Source organism: Anomalospiza imberbis, chromosome 11 (assembly GCF_031753505.1).
Source record: "Anomalospiza imberbis isolate Cuckoo-Finch-1a 21T00152 chromosome 11, ASM3175350v1, whole genome shotgun sequence".
NCBI classification, from domain to species: Eukaryota; Metazoa; Chordata; class Aves; order Passeriformes; family Viduidae; genus Anomalospiza; species Anomalospiza imberbis.
In genome coordinates this window covers 7293994-7320042 of record NC_089691.1, presented here as the reverse complement: position 1 = coordinate 7320042, position 26049 = coordinate 7293994, and the positions used below count along the sequence as shown (strand labels likewise).

The 26049-nt window shown below is 41.4% G+C and overlaps 1 protein-coding gene across 3 annotated transcripts; it reads left to right on the top strand.

Annotated features, from left to right (window-relative positions):
• Nucleotides 1-188: 188 nt before the first annotated feature.
• On the top strand, nt 189-26008 carry PRKCD (protein kinase C delta). 3 transcript variants are annotated; one of them, XM_068201645.1, is made up of 17 exons: nt 189-323; nt 4271-4470; nt 5728-5788; nt 14185-14341; nt 14974-15005; nt 15647-15732; nt 16025-16154; nt 16761-16861; nt 18027-18123; nt 18426-18553; nt 19211-19384; nt 19927-20018; nt 21529-21591; nt 22746-22884; nt 23703-23891; nt 24125-24253; nt 25471-26008. In XM_068201645.1, the coding sequence occupies exons 1-17, from the start codon at nt 209-211 to the stop codon at nt 25627-25629; spliced, it is 2052 nt and encodes a 683-aa protein (XP_068057746.1). In that variant the 5' UTR covers nt 189-208; the 3' UTR covers nt 25630-26008. The 3 variants fall into 3 exon arrangements, with proteins under 3 accessions (XP_068057746.1, XP_068057745.1, XP_068057747.1); XM_068201644.1 differs by having other exon boundaries at nt 18423-18553; XM_068201646.1 differs by lacking the exons at nt 189-323; nt 4271-4470; nt 5728-5788 and adding an exon at nt 8803-8924 and having other exon boundaries at nt 18423-18553.
• Nucleotides 26009-26049: the final 41 nt, after the last annotated feature.

Here is a 26049-nt window from a genome sequence, read left to right as displayed (position 1 = left end):
TTGGATCAGTAGCTCTGGATGCTTCCTAGGATTTGTGAACTCCCACCTGAAAGAAGTACAGGAATAGAAGCAGTACAGGAATGTGATTGTAGCTTCAATAGAAGCTCTGTCTGCTGAGAAGTGTCACTATTTCATGTCTCAGAGCAGGTGTTTTACTCTGTGATTTTTATTTCTTTCTTTCCACCTAGGTTGTGTATCACCCTGAGCAATGGCCCCCTTCCTACGGATATCTTTCAACTCCTTTGAGCTGGGACCTGTGCAGAATCAAGGAGAACAGCTGCAGCCTTTCTGTGCTATCAAGATGAAGGAAGCTCTGACTACAGGTGAGCTTACAAATGGGGATGCTTTTCTGAATATTAATAAGTTTTTGAACAATACTGTAATCCTCCTTAATCTATAGTATGGCAATGAGTCCTTCTCTTCCTGTCATGCCAAGCACTTCAATGTGAGCTTTTCTTTTGGAATGGTAAAAATAATAATGGCTGTTTTCTTTACCCCCTCCTTAAAGCAAGGTTTCTTTATTAGTTCTCAGGACAGGCAGCTGGATTGCAGCAGGTTTGAAGGAGCTGTCCTCAAGTACAGAGCAGCAAATGCTCTTTATTGGCTTGGAGGGTGAGAGGTGCAGTTGTTACTGTTGTAGCAACTGAGGTACTTCGGCTGAATTGTTTGCTTGAAATGACTTACACTGAAGGTCCTTTTAGCACAGAAACACAGAATGAGCTGTGCTGGAAAGGACCCTCAATGATCACTGAGTCCAGCTCCTGGCCCTGCACGGGACCATCCCCAAAGTCCCACCCCGTGCCTGAGAGCGCTGTCCAAATGCTCCTGGAGCTCTGTCACCCTTGGGGCTGTGGCCCTTCCCTGAGGAGCCTCTTCAGTGCCCCACCACCCTCTGGGAGGAACCTTTTTCTAATCAGCAACCTAAACCTGCCCTGACATGACTTCAGGCCATTCCCTCAGGTCCTGTCGCTGTCACCAAAGAGCAGAGATCAGTGCCTGCCCCGCACAAGGGAGTTGTAACTGCAGTGAGGTCTCCCCTCAGTCTTCTCCAGCTGAACAGACCAAGTGACTCACCAGGCCCTCAGCTGTCAAAGACTTCATCTTTACAGAAACTGGTCCAAAGGTTTATAATATCTTGTGACATTTGGCTAGAATACACCACTGCAGCCAAACAGGATGAGAGGGAATTGCTGTATTGGGTAGACTGCAGATCTAATACTGCACTATGGCTCTAGAGATTCACAAAACATCAAAGAATGCAGAAAAGGGTGAAGTTTCTTCTTCCTCACAACATGATTGGTCTTTTCCCTTATTGCTGAGGGTAAAAGTTGCATTTAAACTCGAAATACGAAGCATGGTGTCTTTTCCACAAAGTGTTGTCATCCAGTAAATGTACTAATCTCCAAAGAAGTAGTTTCCTGATCTGGGAGAACCTCTGAACAAATGGTGTTGAAGGTGTTGCAGCTGCCAGAATATGTGAGAAATGAAAGTAATTTATATAAATCCACTGTTTTTTTCCCAGCCATTTGCTTTTGAAAAGTAGAATTGTCCCAATATTTCCCAGTCTTTGCTTGGGTGTGTCTTTGATGTACTAAAAAAAGGGGGAGGAGAGGGAACTGCTTGGAGAGGTGAGTGATTGGGGTAATCAGGAAAATAATCTGATGCTCCTGTTGTCAGTTTGACAAGATCTGGAAGAGCTTTTTGTTGCTGTGACAAATTCTGTGACAATTTGAATACTGAAACACAATCAGGGAAAAATTTATTGTATAGGAAGAAGAAAATCATAGGGCTTAATGATTAGGCATGGAGCCAGTTTGCAAACCTGGGATGTGTTTTGAAGTCAGGAGTGTGAGCAGAGAAGACAAGGAGGCCTGAACACAGCAGTGGCAGGAACAGTGTTCTTGAAGGTTGTCCTTTGCTGACCCTTCAGTGTTCATTTGCAGACAGGGATTGTGACCCATGACAAACCTTGATTAGCATGATTTTAATTACAAAAGCAGCATGGCAGGCTGGAAGCTGTTTCCAGTAACTGAGACACCTTCTCTATGTTTTGTGTAGGGTAAAAATGTATAGAGGTGACTGATCAAAGCAGATATTACCTGGGACATGGGACTAGTCAGGGGAGAGGCTGTGGGCAGACTGGAATCATTCTTTCCCCTTCTAAGAATCTTAGAAAGAGTGTTACCAACTCTTTACAAACTGCTGCTGTTTCTGCAAACCCTGAATTACTGTCAAATATGCAATCTCTCCTATTGCCAAGGATGCCTCCTGAACTGTGCCTTTTTGATGAAGAGGTCTGGCTTTAGCAATCCAAAAAGCAGGCCAGTGTAAAAGCTTTGCTGTGCAGACAGCCTACTTCTTATCCCCCTCCTCGCCTTTACTGTCTGTCCTAATAATCTCTAAATAAATGTGTAGATGTGGCACTTGGGGACATGGTGTAATAATGGCCTTGGTGGTGCTGGGTTAGTGGCTGGACTTGATGATTTTAAAGATCTTTTTCAACCTAAACAATTCAGTGATTCTGTGACAATATTTTCAAGTTTTTTTTCATAAAACGGGGCTCTGGAAGTCGGTTTGCACTGTGAAGGGCTTGAGCCTTCTGTCTGCACAGTTCCTCAAATTCAAGATAAAAGCTTTTGACTGAGTAGAGGAGGAATGCTCAAGTTTGCTTTGCAATGGAGAGGTCCTCAGGTGGCCATTTCTGAGCATTTTGGAATCTCCTTTGGCAAGTGGCTCAGGGCTGTGTCTGAGCTGTGACTCCCAGTGCTGCTGCTGGCAGGCATTCCCTAATAAAGCAGTGCAAGGACACCATTCCCTGTGCTTGTCTGCAGAGCTCAGCACAGCAGAGTGGAGTGTCCAGCAAGCTCTTCATGAATGAACACTGACTTTGCCTTGAGATTCCAGCAGGATTTTAAAATATTAAGTATCTAACAGACCACACTGCAGCTTCCTGGGGAAGGGTCCAAGTATTTAATCTGGTTTACTACTGCCTTGATATCATAACAGCAAATGGATCATTCAGAGCTGGAGAGGCACTTAGGAAGCACTTCTATTGCAAAAAAAAAAAAAAAAAAAAAAAAGCCAAAAAACAAAACAAAAAAAACCACCACCAAAAAACAACTTGATAAATAGCAGAAATTGTGTAGAATGTAGAAAATTGTATCCAGTTTCCTGGGCACAAATGGAGAATAATTGTCTTGGCAGCAAATCAGAGGGAAACTGGAAGGTGGCTCTGTGTGCCAGAGTCACAGTGAAGAGCTGGATGTGGTTTCTCAGGAGGCATCATCACTTAGGATGTGTTGATGGGACTTAGAGACTCAGATCTAGAAATATGCCAAGACTTGTCATAGATTGTGCAGTCACTGGCTGTTTTCTGTGCCTGAGATAAGGACAGGAAGAAATGAGTTTAATGGGTAGCAGGAGAGACGGAAGCTGTGTATTAGAATCATAGACTATCAGGCTGGAAGGGACTTCAAGGAGTATCCAGCCTTTCTTGGCAAAAAGGAAAAAAAATCCATCTGATAAGAATAGCACAGCAATGTAAAACTCCTAACAAAGGAATGTGCTGAGATGCTCTTAAAGGAAACAAAAAAAAAAAAAAAAGGGAAAAAAGGACATTTTTTGAGGTAATTTTAGCTTTTTGGTTATTCCTTAACTACACAAGGTCTGCACGGACTGCAGAGGACAGATAAGGCCCTGAAATATCCTTTAAAAAGTATCAGTCATGGTAGAGTACAATGCCAAGGAGAGTGACTTATGAATACAAGTGAAATGTTGGGATAACTTGGAAGTAGATTAATGAAATATGAAGCCTTTCATGTCTCAGACACTGGTTTCAATTTAAACTGGGTCAGTGTGAGGCTTATCTTAATTTATCTTGTAGCAGTAGGTATTCACGATGATCTGATGGCACTTCATGGAGATTTATAGCAGAATGCAGCCATGCAAGTGTTCCCTGGCAAGTTGTGACTGATTAACCGAGCTTGAGTTCCACATCAGGGTTTGTCCCCCCTGCTCTCTCCGTGTTAACCCCTTCACTGCCTTTGCATGTTCATCAGGGTGGGCTTTGCCTTCCATTTCATGATCTTTGAACTGAATATTTAAACCTGGTTCCAATAACAGTAAAAGAAACAGTAAGTCTGCTTGTAGTTTCAATACAAGTATTCCCTCTTTTATTTTGTTGAGTTTAAATGCTAGATCTATATGCATTTTACAGTTTCTGTTCTTTTTTTTTTTTTTTTTTTTTTTTGTATGTGTGTGTGGCTTTCAGAGAGAGGAAAAACTCTGGTTCAGAAGAAACCCACCATGTACCCCGAATGGAAATCGACTTTTGACGCCCACATTTACGAGGGCCGGGTGATCCAGATTGTGCTGATGAAAGCAGCAGAAGAGCCACTGTCTGAGGTGACTGTGGGTGTGTCAGTGCTGGCAGAACGGTGCAAGAAAGGCAATGGCAAAGCAGAGTTCTGGGTAAGGAAAGAGATTCATTCCTCAAAGTTGCTGACCTAGTTTTGTTTCTTTCAAGCTGAATGAATGCCTTGTGCCTTTTAGGCTTACAGATTTTCCTAGGTCAGTAGAATCTCTCTAGTTTGTTTTCACCTGATACACTTGGGGCTTTTTTTCACACTTTGATTTCTAAGGCAAGAGCAATTATTCAGAAGAGTAAAAGCTAATAGTGATCAGTTTTAGCCAGTTCAGTGGTCTCAAACCTTCTGCTTATTATCCACAGAACAGGTACCACATTGACATCATCAGGGTTAAACTTCCTCTGTACAACCTGTCATGACTTGGACAGAGCATCATGGCCAGCAAAGAGACCACTTAGCATAGCCTGTAAGGTTATTTTTGTGTGTGGAGACACAGCCTGGCATTAGTAGCTGTAACTGAGGTCTTGGCCTTCTGTAAACTTTGCTGGGCAAATGTTCTGAGTGTCAGACACTGCCTTAGAGATGAGCTCACTCATTATCCCAGTAGGATGATGGGATTTCTGGGGATATGTTCATGGGTGTATCTAATGTAACTGTGGTTTGGTTACGTCTGGGGACTGGATTTTTCATCCCAAGTTGTATTTAGTGTAACCCAGGGGTACTTTGCTCTGTGCTGAAGTGAAGATTAAGTCACTCTTATGTGGTTAAGGGTTTCTTATCTTTTATGAAGGCAGCAGTTTAAGAATTAGTGGCTACACTCTTAGCACAGGAACTGACCTCAGCTGTTGGCTTAAAAGGCACTTATTTTTTTTGCTGGTCTGTAGAATTTGCCACAGAAACCATGTGTAATGGTTTTGGGGAGGAAAGGAAAATAAATTTTGATTATACCACTTTTTTTCATTGCCAGCAACAGCATTTGATATCACTATGGTTTGTACTCTCAATAAACATATAAAGGATTGCATAGACTTCTTTTAAAACTGGGTTCCTGTGCAGATTGAGTTTACTTACAGTAAAAACAGAAGCCAACAAACTTCTGTGGAGAAACGGGAAAGGGACGTGGACAAACAATGTGAACTCTGACCATGCTGCACTCCTGGGGACACATCAAAGCAATGCAGCACACAAGGAAAAGCAGGAGCATAAAAGCCCCTGACTCAGCTGCAATAGAGAGATATGGAAGAGGACTGAAATCAAACAGTTATTGAATATTCACTTTGATACCCTAGAAAGAGCTGTTTAAATTCCTGAGAGATGCAGTCAACCACACACTTCACTGTTGCTATCCTTCTTTCCACAGCTTGACCTCCAGCCTCAGGGGAAGGTGCTGATGGCTGTGCAGTATTTTTTGGAAGATGCAGGTATTGTCAATAGGTTATTTTCAGTCAGTTATGTGAAAAAAGGTTGTTTTTCTTTTTTTCTTTTTTTTTTTTTTTTTTTTTTTTTTTTGCAGAGCACAGGATGTAGCTTACAAAAAAAATCACCTGGTGTAGTGAGTAGAATCTTAATTGTATTAATTTGCTTTCTAGGTGTGTGGGGTTTTTTTTTTGTTGTTGTTATATGCACTCATGGCAGGACTTGTTCATTTCTAAATGCTGTTGCATTTAGGCATTTTTGGATCTTTAATATGGCTATTCTCATGTTTTGATGTGATAGAAAATATATTATCTGTTGAATCTCTTGCTCTAGCTTATGTGTTTTTGGTTTTGTTTTTTTTTTTTATGGATTGGAGCATTGGGTCTGAGTTTCCTGGGATTCAGACATCCTATTCACTAATTACAGAAACTGATTGTAGGAATGAGTGAATGGTTTTGTATTGAAATGCAAATCCAATCAATGATCTGATGTACCAGTTTAAAAAGTGAACAGCCTGTCTGTTCCAGAAACCTACACAGGCTCTTTGGAAATGAACTAGGAGCGAAGCTTCAAGTACAGTAGTAAACCCAAGATAAGCCCAAATTTTGGTGTGGATTTGTGTATCTGGGGAGTCCTTTCCTAAAGGAAATGCTATAAAAGTCACAACGTGCTCAGCTTGTAGTTAAGACTTTCCCATTCTAGAAGTCATGAAACCATTATTTTTTTGGAATAATATTGTAATTATAATTTAACTGGTCTGCCAGATTAGCCTAACAGTCATATAAGTTTTAATAGTATGTGTTAATAAATAACTGGAAAGACTAAACAGGAAATTTTGAAGCATGAGTGGGTTTTTTCTCCTATAGACATTTATAGAAGGAGCACAGTTCTGCTCTCTAGAATAAGTTCATTGAGAAGGTACCATACTTTTTTGTACCTTCTGTGCAGAAGATACTGAATATAGAATGTGATGTGCATAGGCTACATTTCAGAGGTGATGTTTTATCTTTGTGATGGCAAAAACCTCAGTCTATATGCTTGTTGCTTTGGTGTCTATGAAAAGTCAACACTTTAAAGCAAAATTAAAAAAAAATGCTGAGACTTTAAAGAGTCTCTGAGTGGGAGCTTTTCTCAGGTTTGCATTTAAACTGGTATGAGCCATTATATTAGGAAATATTTATCTTGGGCTTTGTCATAGTTTCCTGTGCAAGGCTGTTTCATGGGGCAGTGGTACTCTGATCATAGATATTTAATGTGATCTACAGAAATCCATTTCTCCTGGACACCCAGAAGTTTCTCAAGCAAACCTGTACAAACCCAGTTTCTGTATTTTCAGTTGTTTATTTAATGAGGCTGAAGCATATTTCCTCCTCTCCATGCAGACTTGTGGAAAAGTAGAGATGGCATAAGTGAAAACCTTCCATAATTTATTATTAGCTGTTAGCAGGAAGGTAATACTTATGTGCTGAAAGCACTACATTAATTTTACTCAGAAATCAAAATAACTTAAAAATAGATACAATGTTCCTGCAGCTCTTTTCATTGCCTGTATTAGAGATTGCAGATGGTGGTGGATGAAGCCTAAATACGAAACAGATCGTTAAGTCATGCATTTATATTCTAATTGGCAAGTTAATATTCACATCTTATTGCACTTTTTTGACCTTCTACTTTGCAATGAGTTCCTATTTACCTTTTCCTTTATATGAAATTAGTCACCAATACATTTTTGGTAACTGAACTACAGAGGTGGTGGAAATTGCCTTTCAAGACTTTTATACATCTACATTTTGTGAAGGAAAGTCACTCAATCTGATATTTTAATGTGAACACTGCAAATATCAATACATTTTAACAAACTACTCCTCCTCAAGGTTGCAAACCTCCCTTATGTCAGTGTGCAATGCTGCTAAATAGGCAAACACTGATTTTTGGCTCCTCATTGCACTGCTGTAAATGTTCTCTCCAGTTAAATCAGCATTTTCCAGTGTGAGAGCAGAGAGGTTTGCTGGTGCATTGCAAGGATGTTTGTGTCAACCTCCATTCCCCACCCTGCTGAGCCCCTCAGTTAATAGCTGAAGCTCAGGACAGTTCACATTCCTGCCCATGCACTTGTCACTGTGTTCTCCCTCTGACCTGCCTTTGCATACTGAACTCTGTGGTAGCTGTGTTTCTGAAGTACTAAAAAAGGCTTGCTCTGAAACGGGTATTTCAATTGTTCCTTGGTTTATTAAAGTATTCCCTGGTTTATTCTATTGCTGCCATTTGTATCTTTGAGTTATAGGTGCTACCTTTAGTTTGAAAACCTCCAAGCACTTCACAAAAGTGACGGATTCTTTCTTTGGCTGGTTTTGCAAACTGAAGCTGCCGTTTTTCAAACCTTTCTTCTAAGTAGCAAACATTCTGCTATCTTTAGAGAAAACTGCTTTCCTCTGCTGCAGTGGTACAGAGCAGAGAAATAAGAATGTTATTGCTCCATTAACAGGTATATTCCTAGAAAAAAAATCACAAAATAAGCTGGTATTAATGGTTCTTCCATGGTAGACTACACTGAGACTTTTCAATTACATATTCTTTTTCCAGATTGTGGCCTGGCCAGTTAATTTAGGGCTGCATATGAAAAGTCTTACCAATCTTAAAGGTTTTTTTCTTCCTAGACCCTATAAAATGGGGACTGTAGAGCCCTGACTTAGAACTGTCGAAGAACATTTTTGTCTTCTGTCCTGTGATTTAAATATGAGCTTGTGCTGGAAATTCAAAAGCTTTTCTCCTGGTGTGTGAAATGTGAGAACAGGGTGTTAACCTCAATTTTAGTTTTGAAATTTGTTTTCCTTCTACCCCTCCTTCTCTCGTTGTAGTATTGAAACTAGGTTATAATTCTGTAAAGCAGCTTTAGTTTTAATAGGTGGGAGTTGAACTAAGTTTAATGCTTTGCTTGATCTTTGTTTATTCAAATGTGGTTAATGACCTCCTCGAGTAAGAAAACGCAGAACCTCACTCTCCTGAGTGTCTTGTGCAGTGTTAGCAGCTTTGGACTTGTGTCTTGGGTTTGAATTCTGAGTTGCTGTTTTGCTGGCTACAGCTTCCTGCAGAAAGGGGCAGTGAATTTTTTCCTTAAAATGCCATTAGAAGTACCAGAAGGTGAGTAATTTACATGCAGACTTTTGATATCTCAATTCTCTGAATGCTGGGAGAGGGACCTGAACCAGAGAGCTGCATATATTTTGAGTATGTTGCTCTCTGTGTGTTGAGTGTTGGGAAAGCATGAGACTTCAGCATTTTTCTGAGTTATTTGTGAAAAATGCAAGGGTAAATAACAGATTTGCCATTTCAGTCTGGATATTGTATGGGCCTGAAGTAAAATTTGAAGAAAGTATCTCTACGAATGAAGTGTGTTGTGGAAGGATGGTCACATTTTTAATAAATAATAGTGATGAGGGCTGAAGAGCCAGAACAGAACCTTATAATGGTACTTGGGGATGTTGGTATGATTTAATCATTCAACTGAGAAAATGTCGTTTCTAGAAATTTGGCTAATGTGGAGGCTATTCAGTGGCACCTCACATCTCCTTTAAACTACACCAGAAGTGCAATTGCATGAATTGAACAAAAAAACATCTGCAGGCTTTATCTTCTGATATTCCTCTCAGAGAATCAGACAGTTGCAGATGTAGTGATTTCATGGATAGCAGGTTGGTGTGTCTGTGGTTCCTAAGGTAGCTAACATGTTGTGTGGAGCACAGAAAATCTGATATAGTTTGTACCTTCAGTAGAAGTTTGAGATGCTTGAGATCTGTAGCTGTATATTGAGATGCTGTATCTGTTGGTTTTACTGTGTAACTTGAAGAAGAGAGAAGAGCCATTGTCCAGTTTATTCCTGGTTTCATTATCACAAATGAGATACCAAAGGTCTCTGCAGAAGCATTTAGCAAAACACTGAGCTGTAAAACAAGAGCCCTGTACACTGAGCACGGGCTGTGTTCACGCTGCAGCTCTGGGTGGGTGGGAGCACCACAAAGGCTGGAGTGTGTTTGGTTTTGGGGATTTTTAATCCTGGATTGAAAAGCAGGGCTTGTTAAGGCTGGTGTTTTGTTTTACACTTCTCTACCAGGCCTTTGGTGTCAGTGATGCCTAGGAAAGGCTACACACATACCCTGAAGTAGCTGCAGAGCAGCAGCTCAGGGCCATGGCAGGACTTCATCCTGATTTGTTCAAGGCCAGGCTGGGGCTCTGAGCAGCCTGGTCTAGTGCAAGTTATCCCTGCCTGTGTCAGAAATTGCAACTAAATGCTCCAACCCAAACCTCTGATCCTCTTTAGAGGGGTAGCACAAAGATCAGAATGATTTGACATAGCAAGTTCATGTCACAGAACTGCAGGCTTTTGGGAAAGTTCTCCTTCTGTAAATAGTTTCTTGGAAAATTTGGATTTGGTAGGGTTTGGGTTTTTTTAACAGATGATCTTTAAAGCAATCTTCTCTAGGACCAGGTTAAAGAGCAGTTTGCCTCTGAGATAGTCCATACTGGGAAAGTCTCTTTGTCAGGGACAAGCTTTCCCTTTTAATGATTGCTCTGAGAGATTAATATTTTTCTTGACCTGAAGGTGCAGTTAACTTTCAAACAAAGCCAAGTGCAAGGCTGCAGAACAGCAGAAGGAGACAGACACTGAACAGAAATGTTAGTGGTGTTTGTAATTAATTAAAAAGTTTCAGACAAATCTCAGCCTGAGCAACCAGCTCAGAAAATTCCTTTCCTGTCCCTGTTTGAAGTCCTGGTTCCCAGACTCTGACAGTAGCACTGTTCTCTTTCCTCTTCACAAACAGCACCATTAAATAAGCAGGTTAAAATGAAAAATGAACTCTGAAGAGGGTAAATACTTTTTCAGTCCTTTCTTTCAAGAAAAACGAGTAGGGTTATCCTGAGGCTGTTTTCCTTTGTCGTTGGACTTTTGAGGTTCAATTGAGACAATGTGGCATCTCACCTTGAGGTTTATTACAGCTCAGCAGAGCCCCAGCACTATTACTGTAGTAGAAGTTTTGCAGGCAGTGGGTTGGGTGTTGTGTTAGTGGCTGTGGGGACTGTGAAATGTTCAGCAGGACAGGCACTGCAGCTGAACAGAGAATGCAGGGGGTGTTTACAGCAGTCTGGGGAGCTGCACTGCCAATTCCCAGCCCTGCCTTGTGGTTTCTTCAGCACAGAGGAGTTCTGGGCGTTTGTGTCAGATCAGCTGCAAGTTTTGAGAAGGGACCTTGAAATAGATGAACATCTGATAAATATTAACCACAGCTCTCAACAGAGGAAATAGATTATGTTTAATGGTGTGTGCTGGGTGCAGAATGATTCATGTCAACCCCAGGCTGCAGAGGTCACCTAGGCTGCTGATTCAGCTGTTCTGTACCTGCTCTTTCTGACCATGACAAGCATTTCATTTATGGAAATCCTGGCTTGCTTGGAGGGGGAAGCAAAGTTTTTCTCTTTGTGTTTCTCCATCCCCCTCATCTCCACCCTGCATCCATACAGTTGTTGTGAAAGTTACTTCCCTGCAATTGTTGATTGTCTCTGCATCTCTGAAATTAAGCCTTTATTCTCCAGTTAACTCCATGGCTGGCTGAGCTACTTAAAACTTTTCTGGAGCAATACACATTAAAGGCAATTTGCACATTAAAGATAACTCGTTAAACATGCCCATAGTAAATTGAAATTATGCCATAATTTCAGAGCCACCTCAACTCCTGATGAACCTTACTCACAGCTGCTCTCCAAAGCCCTCAGCTGCTTCAGAACCAGACAATGTTTTCAGATATTCTTTGTTATATTGGTTGGTTTTGGCAAAGGCATCTAACAAGGCAGCTGGTTGTAAAGTCTGTGTGTCCTCACATGCAGATTTTGACGTTTTGCTGTGCTCAAGGATTCTTCCCCATTAAAGTATACCTAGGGAAAATGAGCAAAATTTAAAAAAAAAAGAGGAAAAAAAATCCCAAAGTGATTAGTTTATATAATTACCCTCTCAAAGAAATAAGTGTCAGTCTCATGTATTTCTCTTAAGTTTGATGTCAGGGCTTCAGACAGGGAGGAAACACCAGTGTTTCCCATAAATTAATCAAGTTTTGTCAGAGACTTCTGCATGCAGTATCAGCAATACTAAATTGCTCCAAGTATTTCAGCATGAGGTGTTTGTTCCTCACTAAACACTTGGTTTGCTTGTTATGGACTTTAGAAAGGCTTTTGTCTGGTAATTTGCTGCATCACAGGTGATCTCCTCAGAAAACTGCCATAAAGCAAAAGGCCTTCCTCTGCTTCCTTGCTGTTATTGATTAGATCTCCCTTACCAAGACATCCTTTACTGCAGCAAACAATGTGAATACTGCTGCCTCTCGAGCACCTTGTTTCCCTTGCACCACACCAGTGTGGTTTCCCTAAGCATTTGGGCAGCAGTGGGTGAGGTCTGTGTGTTTGCTCAGCAGGATTAAACAGAGATAGCACAGTTTGCAGACTGCCACAAGCTGAGGTGCAGCAGCTGATGAGTTGGTGTTGGGTGAATTCAGCAGCCTGTTTGAACAAGGCAAAGGAATCCTGTTCCTGGAGGGGCAGGGGTGACTCAGGGACTGTCACAGTGCACACTGGAAGGTCCTTTCAGGGGCTGTCAGGATGGGTTTTTCTCTGAACCAGGTGGCCAATTTCATTAATACCTAGTGGCAAAACCTGGAGACCTTTTTTGAACTTTCTTTTCACTAATATGCTTAATCTTTCCTCAATATCAGAGCTGATGATGTTGTTTCTTTTCTAAGACAGCACATGCTGCTGCAGTGTGTCTGCTGCTGGCTGTGACAGATAAATTAGTTTAGGACACTCAGAAAGGTGGCACATGACAGATTGTATTCCAGGTTCAGCAGTCTGTTGGAATAGCAGTGGTGGCAGCCAGCTAAAACAAATGACAAGAACCAAGTGCATCTAGCAGCCAGAAAACCAGAGATCCTGGGTAACTTTGTAGTAAGCTCAGGCATTGCAGTGAGTGTGACTTGGCAAAGGACACAAATCTGCTTCTGTCAGTGCTGAAAGCAAGGATCCCCCTGATAGTGATAAAAGGGAGCAATGCAACAAAGCAAATTTAAAAAGCTATTATATTGATGATGGGAAAAATGCTCCTTTGGCTTTTTCCTTACTCCATTGCTGTGGAAATTCCCAGCCTGCAAACAGCAAGATGCTGTTGCCCTCAGCTTTACAGCACTTTGGACGTGTGAACTATGTCCACATTTCTTCCAGGCTGGGACCCATAAGCTGCTGGCCAGAGCTGATGGAGCTAGCAGTTGATCAGCTCCTTGTTTCCAGCTCAAACCTTAATCTTTTCCTGCTGGATGGGATTGTCCCTCAACAGCTCCTTTCCATTGACAAGAAATGTGTTCTCAGGTTAAATCACCAGTTACCCAGTCTCTTGATAGACCTGCATTAGGTTACCTCTGTCCAAACCCCTATAACTTCAAAAATGCCTAATTAAGACTAAACAGTGTGAGTTTGTCTCAGTCTTACAGCCACAAATTCGCATTTTTGTAAAAGAAACTCAGAAGCTTCCTTGGAAATGAGTGAAAATAACCATAACCTCTAATGAGGACCTGTATGAGCCATCTGGACTTAGAGCCTGAGAATTTGTTTGTTGTTTTATTTCGTGGCTTAATGCTGCATGTGATTTCTATGTGATCCAGTATTAGATGCTACAGTAGATGGGAGCAGGTAGTATTGTTATAATACTGAATAATTTGATTCCATGGGGGCTAGAAAGGGAAAGGAATGAGACTGGGATTTGTGGAAAGATAAAACATGAATGTTATAAGACATCAAAATGGAAATGTCTGACTGAAAATCTCATTTGTCCTTGCTGCTTAATGATCCTGGACACTAGAAGAAAGTCATCTTCCAGTAGAATGGTCCTGTGGTCACCCACAAGGTCCTGCAGCAGTTATCTGTATTTCTGCTGTAGTCCTGGTTCAGGAGGGCATGTAGAGCAGCAGCATGGAAAGGCTTCTGCTGACCTTCCTGCTTCTAATAAAATACTTACTCATATTAAACATAAATCACAGAACAGAAATCATAGATTTTTTTTTTTTTAAGGAACAATGGTGGTTGTCCCTTCTCTATCAAAACTCTGCTGCATCCCTGCTCTGTGCTCTCAGTTCATCAGCTGAAGGCTTTTTCTGTGTGGGCAGGAGTGGGAAGCAGAACACAGGGACACCTTGGGAAGCAGTGTGTGCACCTGTAGCACCCCTGAGGGACTGAAAGGATGCAGGTGTAAAATTAACAGAAACATGAGTCAGAAACAGGAAAACAAACTGAACATCTGGGAGAAGCAAATATTAACCTTTGTAATACCTGGAAGTATTAAAAGTGTGTCTTCTTGTGTCCCCCTCAGACTGCAGACAGTCGATGAGGGAAGAGGAGGGGACAGTAACTATCAACAGGAGAGGAGCTATCAAGCAAGCCAAAATCCACTACATCAAAAGTCATGAATTTATCGCCACCTTCTTTGGACAACCTACATTTTGCTCTGTCTGCAGAGACTTTGTATGGTAAGAAGGAAAATCTAAGCTTCCCCCAGCTCCAAGGGCCAAATTACTGCAAAATTTGCTTCAGATATACGCAGATAAAACATGACAAATGAATTTTGGGAAATTGAAGTTATATACTCAATAAAGGCATTTTTATACCTAGGAGAACCATAGTTGTCTATCACACTGAGAAATAGAGCTTGAACATTTTTGCCACTGAAATAGTAGGCAGAAACTCCATCAGCATCGAGTGATATCTGGCCATGATCATCAGCAGCTCTGCCACAGGAGAACAAGAGGGGTGGGTCTGGGAAAATAATGGCCAGACTGAGATGTGAAGTGACTGATGGCAGCCTAGAGACCCACAGAGAAGTTGGATCCCTTTCGTAGTAAAGCTGGTTTTATCCTAAGTTAGGTTGGGAGGATTTTCCATGTGATTGAAAACTTGCTGTTTCTGGGTTTTCCTCCTAGTTTTCAGGTCTATCAAATACAGGACCTTATTTTCTAAACACTGCTTTCCTAAGACAGAGGATTCTGATTACCAGAATTTAGACCAATTTATTAATTGGTTGTTTGACATTATGAAAATAAAAACCAGACATCTTTTATTCCAGAAAATGTATTGATTTTCCTTTTTATAATTTGTTTTTCAGGGGACTCAACAAGCAGGGATACAAATGTAGACGTAAGTTGATTTTTTTTTAATCTTATGCTGCTTTCCACATTAATCTGGAGATCTTGAAAAAATTCTGTAAATATGCATGGGACAATGCATCATCACTATGGGTAGTAGTAGAAGTTAAATATCAATTTTACACAATAACTAAAGGAGCCTATGATTCCTACCTGGGATTTCAGTATCAAGATTTAGACTCAGCTATTCTTCTGGGAAGTGTGTAATGTTATTGAAAAGTTGCACTCATTTATGACAGCAGTTTTTTGTGAAACCTTTTCTAAAGTGAATTACAACTATTGAGGGGTTTTACAGCTGAATTGAAAAATCACCTTTGACTTGGCATAGATCTGTGCATTGCTCCAAGCAAGGAGGAGCTATCAAAGGGCAAAACTCAAAAGCATAATATTGTCCTTCTGTTACCAAATGCTGGGGGCATTGCTGATTTTGTTTAGAAATAAAGTTTATGGTAAAAGAAAAGGGGTGGAGGAACCAGCTTAAAATATTATCTTGATAGAAATTAAACTTTTGGTGTATATAGTATGATGGGAAAAGAGTGTGATTTTCACATTCTGCCATTAAATGCAAACATCTCATCCCATGTATTTATAATCTGAATGAATCCTTTTTTTTTCCTTGTGCATGTCTTGAAGAATGCAATGCCGCTATTCATAAGAAATGCATTGATAAAATCATTGGGAGGTGTACTGGTACTGCAGCCAACAGCAGGGACACAATGGTAAGAGCTGAAACAATATATTTAGAGTGTAATTATGTAATTAAACATTGCTGAACTAACAAAACCTTGTACAGAAGCTGACAACTCCATTTGGAACATGCTTGGCTGTACAAACCAAGGTTCTGTCTTTGCTTAAAGTCGTGTAAAGTTCTGCAACTGGCAGCGGGCAAGGCTTCCAAGTAAGCAAAGCAGCTGAAAGCTCTGTGAGGGGTGGGTGCTGTGTGTGGGCAGAGCCATCTCCCTGCTGGGGAGGGAGCCAAGGCTGAGGTGGAATGGTTGTGCCTGTGCTCAGTTCCAGAAGGAGCGCTTCAACATCGACATGCCCCACCGCTTCCGAGTCTACAACTACATGAGCCCCACCTTCTGTGACCACTGTGGCAGCCTGCTCTGGGGGCTGGTCAAGCAAGGGCTCAAGTGTGAAGGTGAGGAGGAGGAGGGAGCTGCCAGCTCTCAGTGCTTTTCCAGTGTTCCCCCACTGGGACTGCTGGTGGTGCACACTGTGCCTTTCCACGCGAGTTGTGTAGGGTGGGATTCGCCTCGTCCATATGGGGTATAAAAAAGCTTTTGTACAAAAGAGAGACAGAGGCACTGGGCTCATGGGACAGCTCAGCCAAGGCGAGCTGCTGAAGGAGTCAGGAAACACTGCAGAGGTGTAATCTTGAGCATTATCAAAATTACTGCTTTGGGAATAGCTGAAATTTGGAGACTGACTCAACGTAGCATCTCAAAATGCATTCAGAGAGTTTACTGTAAATATTGCTTTTATAATTCTCCCACAAAAAGGCAGTATGATCCTTATTGTCACAGATTTTGAGACTAAAGTAATGATGACTGGAGGTTTTTCCCTTGTGAAACCTTTTTTTAGCCTTCATTGTGTTAAAGGCTAAAAACTGCAATTTTGGTAGCAATGACAGGTCCGTGTCCAGTCTAGTCTTAAAAAAAGGTTTCTGAACTGCACAGAACAGCCCTGTTTGTTGTAATGTCAGTATTTTCCTGATGCTTGATAACAATCCTTAAATTTCTTTTAGAATGTGGGATGAATGTGCATCATAAATGCCAGAAGAAGGTGGCAAACTTATGTGGAATAAACCAGAAGTTGCTAGCTGAAGCTTTAAATCAAGTTAGCCAGGTAAGCTTTACTGCCATTTCTCAGGTAATTATTTGTTTTCAGAGCATGTGGGGGTTTCCACATCATCTTTTATGGGAAACTGTATTTGGAATAGAGGAGATACAAAAAAGCTTTGTCTTTTTTAATTTGACACTTACAGAGACTGACAAAGATATCAATAGCCTGAAACTGAAATAGGGAAGGGGTATGCCACTTAAACAATTTTTAAAAAGGTGTGTGGCTTCCTGAGATCCAATTTTGTTCTTCTGCAGTGCCAAGATTATTCTGTTGCTTTCTGTTTAATGGGTTAATCAGTGGAATCATAATGCTGAAAATCTATTTTTACATGCTACAGCTTTAAAATTCCACTTGAATGATAAAATTAAGTGAATAAGGAGAAATACACCACCTAGTCTCATTTTTTATTCATCTGATATAAATATATATACATACACACAGAAAACCCCTCTGGAATTAATGCTGGCCCTATAGCTTGCATTGTTCATCTCCTGCTGCAGCATGATTCTTTTGTGGTCAACTTCTGCAAATAAAAATTCAGACACAAGCTCTGAAATAAAACAGGGAAATATATCACAAAAGCCAACAGCGCTTCCTCTGAGATGTGTATTCCTAAGCTTTCACGGTATATTTACTTTGAAAACAGTGGGAGCTGTTGTGGCAGCTCTCTCATGACACAGGGGCTCAATCTTTTCATTACTGAAATTTGATCTCAGGGATCTCCCATATGTAAAAGTTGTTTCCTTGTGCTAAGGACAGATGTCACATCCAGATATGACTTCAGCATGTCAGTAAAACAGTGATTCCCATTTCCTCTTTCACATGAACAGAAATCCAAGGGGACATTTTCCCACAGTTCAGATCCTTTCCACTGTTGTTGAAACCATTATACCTTTAATAATTTCACAATGAAAATGGAACCTAGACTGTTCAGGAATTTCAGTGACTTATTTTCTTGCAGTGAAGGAAATAAAGCAAATGGCTGTTGTGAAGCTGTAAAGAAGGTGACTAAATAGTCTGTGAACCAAACTTCTTGAGAAAAGATATATACTGGGAGTTAATAATTAAAAAGAAAGGTTTATGCTGCCATCATGTTACATTTATAGCTATTACTCTATTTCTAAAGTAACAGTGCTAATATAATTTTAAATGTTCCCCTTCTCCCCAGAAATCTACACGAAGGTCTGATTCTGGATCTGTAGAAAGTGTTGGTATTTATCAAGATTTTGATAAGAAACATAAAGCTCCAGGAGTAGACACAACAGGTGAGGAAACAGACAATGCTTCAATACAGGCACTTACCTACTTAAGAAGTTATTCATTCTTGCCTTGTGTTAGACAATTTTTTAAATAAGTGCTGTTAAAAAAGCAGCATGTCGTTCTTTTTACCATCTCCTGGCCACATGAAAAGTTTACCCAGGACTTGTCCCTTATGTTTAGGTTCACCAGTAATTCCAGCAGCAGATGCATTGAAATGCTGTGTCAGTACCTCGTTCTTATCCAGGGCTCTGAGTCCTGCAGGGCTCCTGCATCCCCTGAACTTTCCCCTCCCTGTTTTGCTCAGCAGATAACAGCGAGTACGATAAGCTCTGGGAGGTAAACACAACCAAACCAGTGCCAAGAGCTGCAAGGAGAAAATTCAACATAGACAGCTTTGTCTTCCACAAGGTGCTGGGGAAAGGAAGCTTTGGAAAGGTATGTGACAAACTGAGAGTTCAGGTTTGCCTGGCTTGATCTGCAGTGTGATGGGCTGTTTCCTTTTACCAGAAGGTCTCACAGCTTCTTGGGTCAGTAATCTTCTAACAGAATTGTATGTAGACATCTTTGTCAAAGACACTGGGAATTCATCTGCTGGATCTTGTGTAAACCCCAAAGTGATTCATTGTGCCCAGCAGTTTGTCAGTGTTTAGTATTGAGGCAGAGGAAGTGCCCTTTAATGCACATATCCAGTGCAAATGGACATTTTAGCTCTGTTCCCTCCACACAGAAACAGCCTCACAGTGCCCCAGTGCAGTGGCAGGGGATGTTTGGGAGAGCAGTGTGACCTCCACAGGCTCTGTCCTGCTGTCTCTGAAACTGCAGCTCTAGTGACAGACCAGGCTTTACATGCCTGCTGTTCATACACTCACAAGGCATCGACAGAAAAACTGCCTGTGGTTCATGGTCCTTGAGCCCCATCTCCTCATCTGTGTCCAGCAGCTTCACCTTCCCAAAACTCCCTCATCTTTCCCATGTAAATGTGTTTTTTATTTGTCAGTGCACCTCCTATGAAGAACTTTGGCTTTCCCACCCTGATAAATCAGCACCAGTCTTTCCTACACGTGCTCTACTCTCATCTTTTATTTTTTGTAGGTTCTGCTTGCAGAGCTGAAAGGGAAGAATGAATTCTTTGCTATCAAAGCTCTGAAAAAGGATGTGGTTTTAATTGATGATGACGTGGAATGTACCATGGTGGAAAAGAGGGTCCTGGCTCTTGCCTGGGAAAATCCATTTCTCACACATCTTTACTGCACATTTCAGACAAAGGTAAGAAAAATTTCAATGGTGACAGCAGCACAACAGATTGAGCCTTTAATGGATGCTGATACCAGCAGTCAAATTAAAGTAATTTAGTGATGGAAGAATTAAATGTCCTTTTCCTACGCTCTGTGCAATTCATGGGCCTAGTGGAAAGTAAATATGAGTATGCCCAAACACACCTTGATAAAGACAGAATAAAATCAGAAAAAACATCTATGCAGTCTGGAATAAGAAGGAGTTTAATTTAAGTTCTTAATCTGAGCTTTACCCTCGGTGAGGGGAAAAGGATGACTGTCACAGATTGAAATCAGTAGGTCTGTTTCAGTGTGTATTAAGCCTAGAAACCCACAGAATACAGGATCAGATATTTATATTTATATTTATAAGACCAGGGCACTCAACTCTGTAGGAGCCTCATAGGGGTGCATGAAACCAAAAATCCTTCAGGAGAAGATGAGGTGGCTGCTTGGTCCCATGGAGGCACATTTCTACTTCATTTGTGGTTGGATAGCATCAGTAATTGTTCCATTCCTGGTTATCTGCTAAAGGATCATTTGTTCTTCGTGATGGAGTTCCTGAATGGGGGAGACCTGATGTTCCACATCCAAGACAAGGGGCGTTTCGACCTCTACAGAGCAACGTGAGTCCTCAGCCCTTCGTTCCCCACCTCCATGTGTGATTTCATCTCTGCCTTTATGGCTTCTGGTTCTGTGCCCCTCCTTACCTGCAGTCAAGTTTCAGTGGCTGATGGTTGAAAATATGTTTCTAGACACTGGTTGAATACAATGAAGTTCACTTAATGATGTGTGGAGTTGGGCTTTTTTAATTTACAACACGGTGTGATCTTGTACTTTATGGGGTGCTTGTTCCTAGAGGTACAAAATAAATTGCAACATGAGCCAGCACTGAAAAGCAAAAGGCACAGCTTCAGTGTACTTTAGGACAGTATTCGGATGGAAAAAACTGGAAAACAGCGTGGGGGAAAAAGATTCAGCATTTACTTACTGCTATTGCTAAATTGACATGATAGTACAAAAAACTGTACATTCCATGAAATGCTCATTAAATGGGTAAGCACTTTGTTTAGTAAGTGCACTTGTGCATCTGTGACTTAAGTTTTCAGCTCCAGTGATCTTTAAAGAATGCAAAAATATTGTATTATTGTTACCTCAGCTATTGTTTTTAGTTTGGGGTCATTTTCTACTTCTCTCATCCAAACCCATGGGTGTTAAAATGGCATTATTGAAGGGGTGGCATGTAAACCTTAAAAAGTAACAGTGCAGAGTACTGGACCTATCTGTAAGCCCCAGGAAAATTACTTCTGTTATTGGCACTGCACTTAGGATTGCTGACTGGATGGGATCACAAAAAGTCTGGCATCAACAGCAGCCAGTTGTATAGGTCAGCTCCCTTCCCACTCTCCCCAGAAAAAAGGTGGATGAAGCCCCTCCATCTTACCTGCGTGCCAGCAAACATCTGTGCATCTGGCATCCTTTCTGAGTATATTCTGTGCTATTTGTTTTGGACCAACATTCATCTGCTATACAGCCATTGAAATAGTTTTGTATTTTTCCAGTTTAAAAAAAAGTATGCTTTTCGGGGCAGAGGGAAGCATTCTTTCAGATTTTTCCTTCATGTCCCCTGATTATCACCTCTTTCTTTTGAGGAGAGTGCCCCTGAAGTGATGTCATTTTTCAGTGTGTCTGTTGTGACCAGACACAATTGGGTCTGGTTAGAATTGGGTTAGGGCCAATTCTAACCTTGCCATTGGTGCCCAGCCCGCCTGCAGCAGTCCTGCAGGGCTGAGCTCCCAGTAGCTCTCTTTCAACAGGCACATGCCTATCCCTAAAACCATACAAAGACTGTTATTAAGGAGGAGGACAGGGATGCTGTTCCCTGAGGAAGTGGCATGAAGCCTTACAGCAGTTGCTGCCGTGTCCCCTCTGCTGTTTGGTGTTGGACACTGCCGATGTGTGGTGAAGGGATCACCTTGCAGGTTACAGCATCTGGCTGCAGAAACACAGACACTGGCATTTCAAGATGTGTACAGTGCTTCTCACTCCATGAAGAGATGCCCACAGCATTATTTTGGCTACCTGCATTGACTGTTGTAACCGAGCAAAGATTAAAAGATGTTTTGGTCTTTTCAGGTTTTATGGAGCTGAAATTTTATGTGGGCTCCAGTTTCTTCACAGCAAAGGCATTATTTACAGGTGAGTACCAGCTAGCTCTAGGCTGGGACCTGGGAATTGTCTTAGCACTTCATGCATCTTTGAATTCCTGACTGATGTAACAAACACAAGCTGTCTGTCAGAGATCTGATGTAGTTCCAAGGCCATTAACATGCCTGAGATGAATCTTTATTTGTGTGGTTTTTTCCTTGGCAACTGGAACGATGGAATGGGATTTGAGTTACACAAAAGCAGTTTTGTTTCAGTTATTTTCAAACACTGCCTTCAAATCATGAGTCTAATTAGTGTGGAGGTGAGGGAGAGGCAAACCACGGAGGTGAAAGTTCTCTGCTTTTGCCTTCTGGTGAAACCACAACATTAATGCTTCTGCCTCACCAGGTTGAAGCATCAAGGGCCAAACCCTGATCCACTGCTGGTACTGGGAACTTCAGTTACCCAGGAGAAAAGACTGCTCTGTTCTTATGTGAAATTCTCTGCTCTATTTCAGCCCTTGGTAAGCAGAGGGCTGTTCAGTTTCTCTTCAGCCTGCCCTCCTTGGTATGTGCATTTCCAGCCAGATGGACAAAAAATGCAGCATGGTCAAAGGGAGGGAATGTAGCTTTTGGAAACTGCTGGGAAAAAAGCTCTTTCTTGGTTGAATAGTGTTGTTCTGAGAAAAGACATGAATAAGACCCTTCACAGGCCGTGCCACAACACATGAGCTTGTGGTGTAACCAGGAGCAAGTCACAGGTAGTGTTAAGAGTTGGGCAGGTTTCAAACAATCAAATTCCTGCCAAAGGCTCTCAGAATCCAGCACAATCCACCTTTTGAGCCCTGAAGCTGGTGCAGCACTGCTGTGTCAGCTGCTGGGGCATTCACTCTCGCCACCTTCCAGCAGCAACAGAAGCTCTGGCTGTGCTTCTACATGTGAAAGCAAATGTGGAGGATTAAATGGTCACTTTCTATATGTGCATCTCAGCCTCTTCTTTTCTTTGACAAGAGAGAATTCTTCCCTTGTCCCTCATGCCTTCAAAGCACAAAAGTACCATTTTGGATGGATTGTGTGGATGGATGATTATTTTTCTTGAAAAGCCTTTGTGTGTGCAGTTGGAGAGGTATTTATCAGTGAACAAACTGTGTGTATCTGATTACAAAAACTACTTAAAGCACAACATTTTAAAAACACTTTTTGCAGAGACCTAAAACTGGACAATGTGATGCTTGATAAAGAAGGCCACATCAAAATAGCTGATTTTGGAATGTGCAAAGAAAACGTTGTTGGTGACAACAAGGCGAGCACTTTCTGTGGGACCCCCGACTACATCGCTCCCGAGGTCAGTATGGCACAAACACTGCTGGGTTAGTGCCCTGATGGCACAAGAGCTGCTGTGATTAATCACATTTGTAGACTAATAGTTCAGAAAAGTCCAAGTCTAATCAGAGGTAAAAATTAGGAAAAAAAATTGTATCTGTGTTTTTTATAGAAGGTACTTGAAATCTTAAAACATTCTGTAGCTGTAGTTTAAAAAAATGTGGGTTTGGAAAGTTAAAATGCTCAGATTTTAAGAGATGGGGGTTAGGTGTAGCCAGCACACCCATGAGGCTCCTGCAGAATGAATCTATATGTGCACTGCAGATGGAGAAGAGAATTGTGCCTGTACAAACCACCAGAATTCAAAACAAAAGGAGCTTTTAAGGGGAATCTCACAGTTTCATTCTGTGTGCTAGTTTTTGGGTTTTTTTAATCTCATTTGCAAAGCAGCTCTACTAAGATATTTAGCTTTTAAAGCTATAAATTATGTCAAATCCTTCTGTAGGAATCTACTTTGCATCACTACTTGCTTCTCTCTTCATCTTGTAAAGAAACTAGAGAGGATGTTTTTTAAGTCTGTGGTTATTTAAAGTTAAGGGAGAAAATTTCTGAATGAGAGCAAAGACCTGTCCATGGAGCTGGCCACATTCCCACAAACAGCAGCCTAGGGTAAAACCACAGCTCAGGTCACTGTACACAATTTCCCAGAGAGATGGGTTTTTATTTTTCCCCTAAGTGCTAAAGATTCTCTCTTGAAATACCTCTTGAAAAATCTCCTGATTTTTGGGATGCACTGCTGCTTCTTCCCCCTTACCTCTACTCCCTCCTGTGCGGCCCCAGATCCTGCAGGGTTTGCGGTACACGTTCTCTGTGGACTGGTGGTCCTTTGGGGTGCTGCTGTACGAGATGCTGATTGGCCAGTCCCCTTTCCATGGGGACGACGAAGATGAACTGTTTGAGTCGATCCGAGTGGACACCCCTCACTACCCACGCTGGATTACCAAGGAATCAAAGGATATCTTAGAAAAGGTAGGACTCATGACCCTTGGGGTCCTGGTACTGTCTCTGTGCAGGGAGAGACAACTCTCCTAATAAAGGAGCTGTTATCAGCAAATTGCTCTTACAAAGGGAAAGCCAGGTCAGATTAATTCCTAATGCTGTGTTTGCTGTCAGCACCCTTAGCTGTTTTAGCACCATACCTGTAATTCTTCCACTGCCATGTACCTTTGGAGCAGCTCTTTACTGGGTGTCTTCTCCTGCAGCTCTTTGAAAGGGATCCAGCAAAACGACTTGGGGTCACTGGGAATATCAGAGACCATCCTTTCTTCAAAACAATCAACTGGACAGCACTAGAGAAGAGGGAGGTGGACCCTCCCTTCAGGCCAAAAGTGGTAAGGGGGCTGTTCTTTGTTCTTAGTAAACAGCAGCCCAGGGGTAAGGGGTGAATTCTGTACCTGCACAAAGGATCTCACTGCCATCTTCTCCTCCCATTTTACAAAGGGGAAAGTTGTGTATCTGTAAGCCTGCTGTTCTAGGATGGTTCAGTTATAGACAGGTGCACTGTACTCCTCTGACTGACCTGAGATCTTCCTGCTAAGACTGTCTTCCTATTGCTCTCAAGGAGCTTTAAGGATGAAACCTTCAGGAAACCAACAGAGAGCTTTGATCTCCGTTCCCCTCTGCGTTGGAATGTTCACAGTTCCTCGCAGTTTGCTTTTCTGAAATGCCACACGGGAGGAGCAGCAGTAGCTCCAGGCTGCTCAGCTGCTACCTACTGCAGGCATTCTGTGCAAGCATTAAATCTCTGCTGCTTCAAACTCACCCAGGCATCTCCAAGGGGGCAAGAAGCTGCATTCTCTAAGCTGCTGAACTTGGAATTTATGTACATGCCTGACGTTACCTGAAAAACCACCTGCAGAACAGACTGTAACTCAGTCTGTATCACAGTGGGATGATGCTGCTTCAGCTCACATGGTTAAAAACCCAAGCCAGTGTTTCTCCAGCCTGTTCCTAGAACAGGTGAAATGGTCTGGAGGCAACAGTCTCTTTAAAATGTATTCTATGGAGGAGTGCTGTCCTCTTCAAACACACAAGGTTTTGTGTTGCTTGTTCCCAGAGAAGTGGGAAATCGTTGGTGGTTTAGAGTGTAGAACAGTTTCTAGTTACATGAATATTTATTACACATAAAACAGCTGCTACAGGGCACTTCTTTATTCTCTGAACAAGTACAGCCTGTAAAATGTTCTCAGGAATTTAAACATTTTGGTTAATGGCAAGAAATGTTGGTCTGATGTGTAAGTTAATGCTGCATTGCTTTTGTCAACAGATAATCTTTGGGTGATAACCCAGTGTTATCCCAAATCCATGTTTCTTCTCCAAAGCAACCCGGGTTTGGGTTTTCTGTTGGTTTCCAACGAACAATAAGAAAGTGCCCGGTTACAATCTTAGAGTCCTGTTAAAATAGGTTAAATGAGATTTTTTTTTCCTCTAAAGCAGGGGAAGGAGGGAGGGATCTAAAAGACTAACTTCACAACATTTTGTATTTAAGTAATTTGTTCTTGAAGAAAATACAAAGTTTGTCTCAAACTGTCTTTCCTCTCCAATACAGAAATCAGCAAGTGACTACAACAACTTTGACAGAGAATTTCTGAGTGAGAAGCCAAAACTGTCTTACAGTGACAAAAACCTGATTGAGTCCATGGATCAGTCTGCATTTGATGGATTTTCTTTTATTAACCCAAAATTTGAACAGATCTTGAACAAGTAAGTCTCTGAACAGCTGGACTTTAAAGCAGGGTTACAAACCAGACTCCCAAGTGTTAATGCATTCCAACGATGTCGATACTTCAGAATAATACACCATAGTGTGATGAATTATGTTCAACTCCTGATTTATTGGCAGTGTTTTTATGCATGGTTGGGTTTAAGGTATGTGAATCATGTGCATTATTTTCTCTGTTTGGGAAAATGTAAATTCTGTTTGGTACTTGAATATAGTTATGTTATATATATATATATATATATATGTGCTGTATATTTTGCTTGAGAGACGACATTGGGGGACAGAAGATGTCTTTCTAAAATGTGTTTGAGCCCTTGGTTCTTTTATTTGTCTTCAATTAAAAGAAAGTTTAATGTAACTTTCACTCATGGCTCTATGACTTTTAACAATATATCATTTAACTCC

What these genes read in the sequence shown, in the direction of transcription:
- PRKCD (XM_068201644.1), top strand. Translation starts at nt 209, where the DNA reads ATGGCCCCCTTCCTACGGATATCTTTCAACTCCTTTGAGCTGGGACCT. An exon ending in CCAACAGCAGGGACACAATG is followed by an intron (nt 15,733 to 16,024) that starts GTAAGAGCTGAA and finishes GCCTGTGCTCAG; the next exon opens with TTCCAGAAGGAGCGCTTCAA. An exon ending in CTTTAAATCAAGTTAGCCAG is followed by an intron (nt 16,862 to 18,026) that starts GTAAGCTTTACT and finishes CCTTCTCCCCAG; the next exon opens with AAATCTACACGAAGGTCTGA.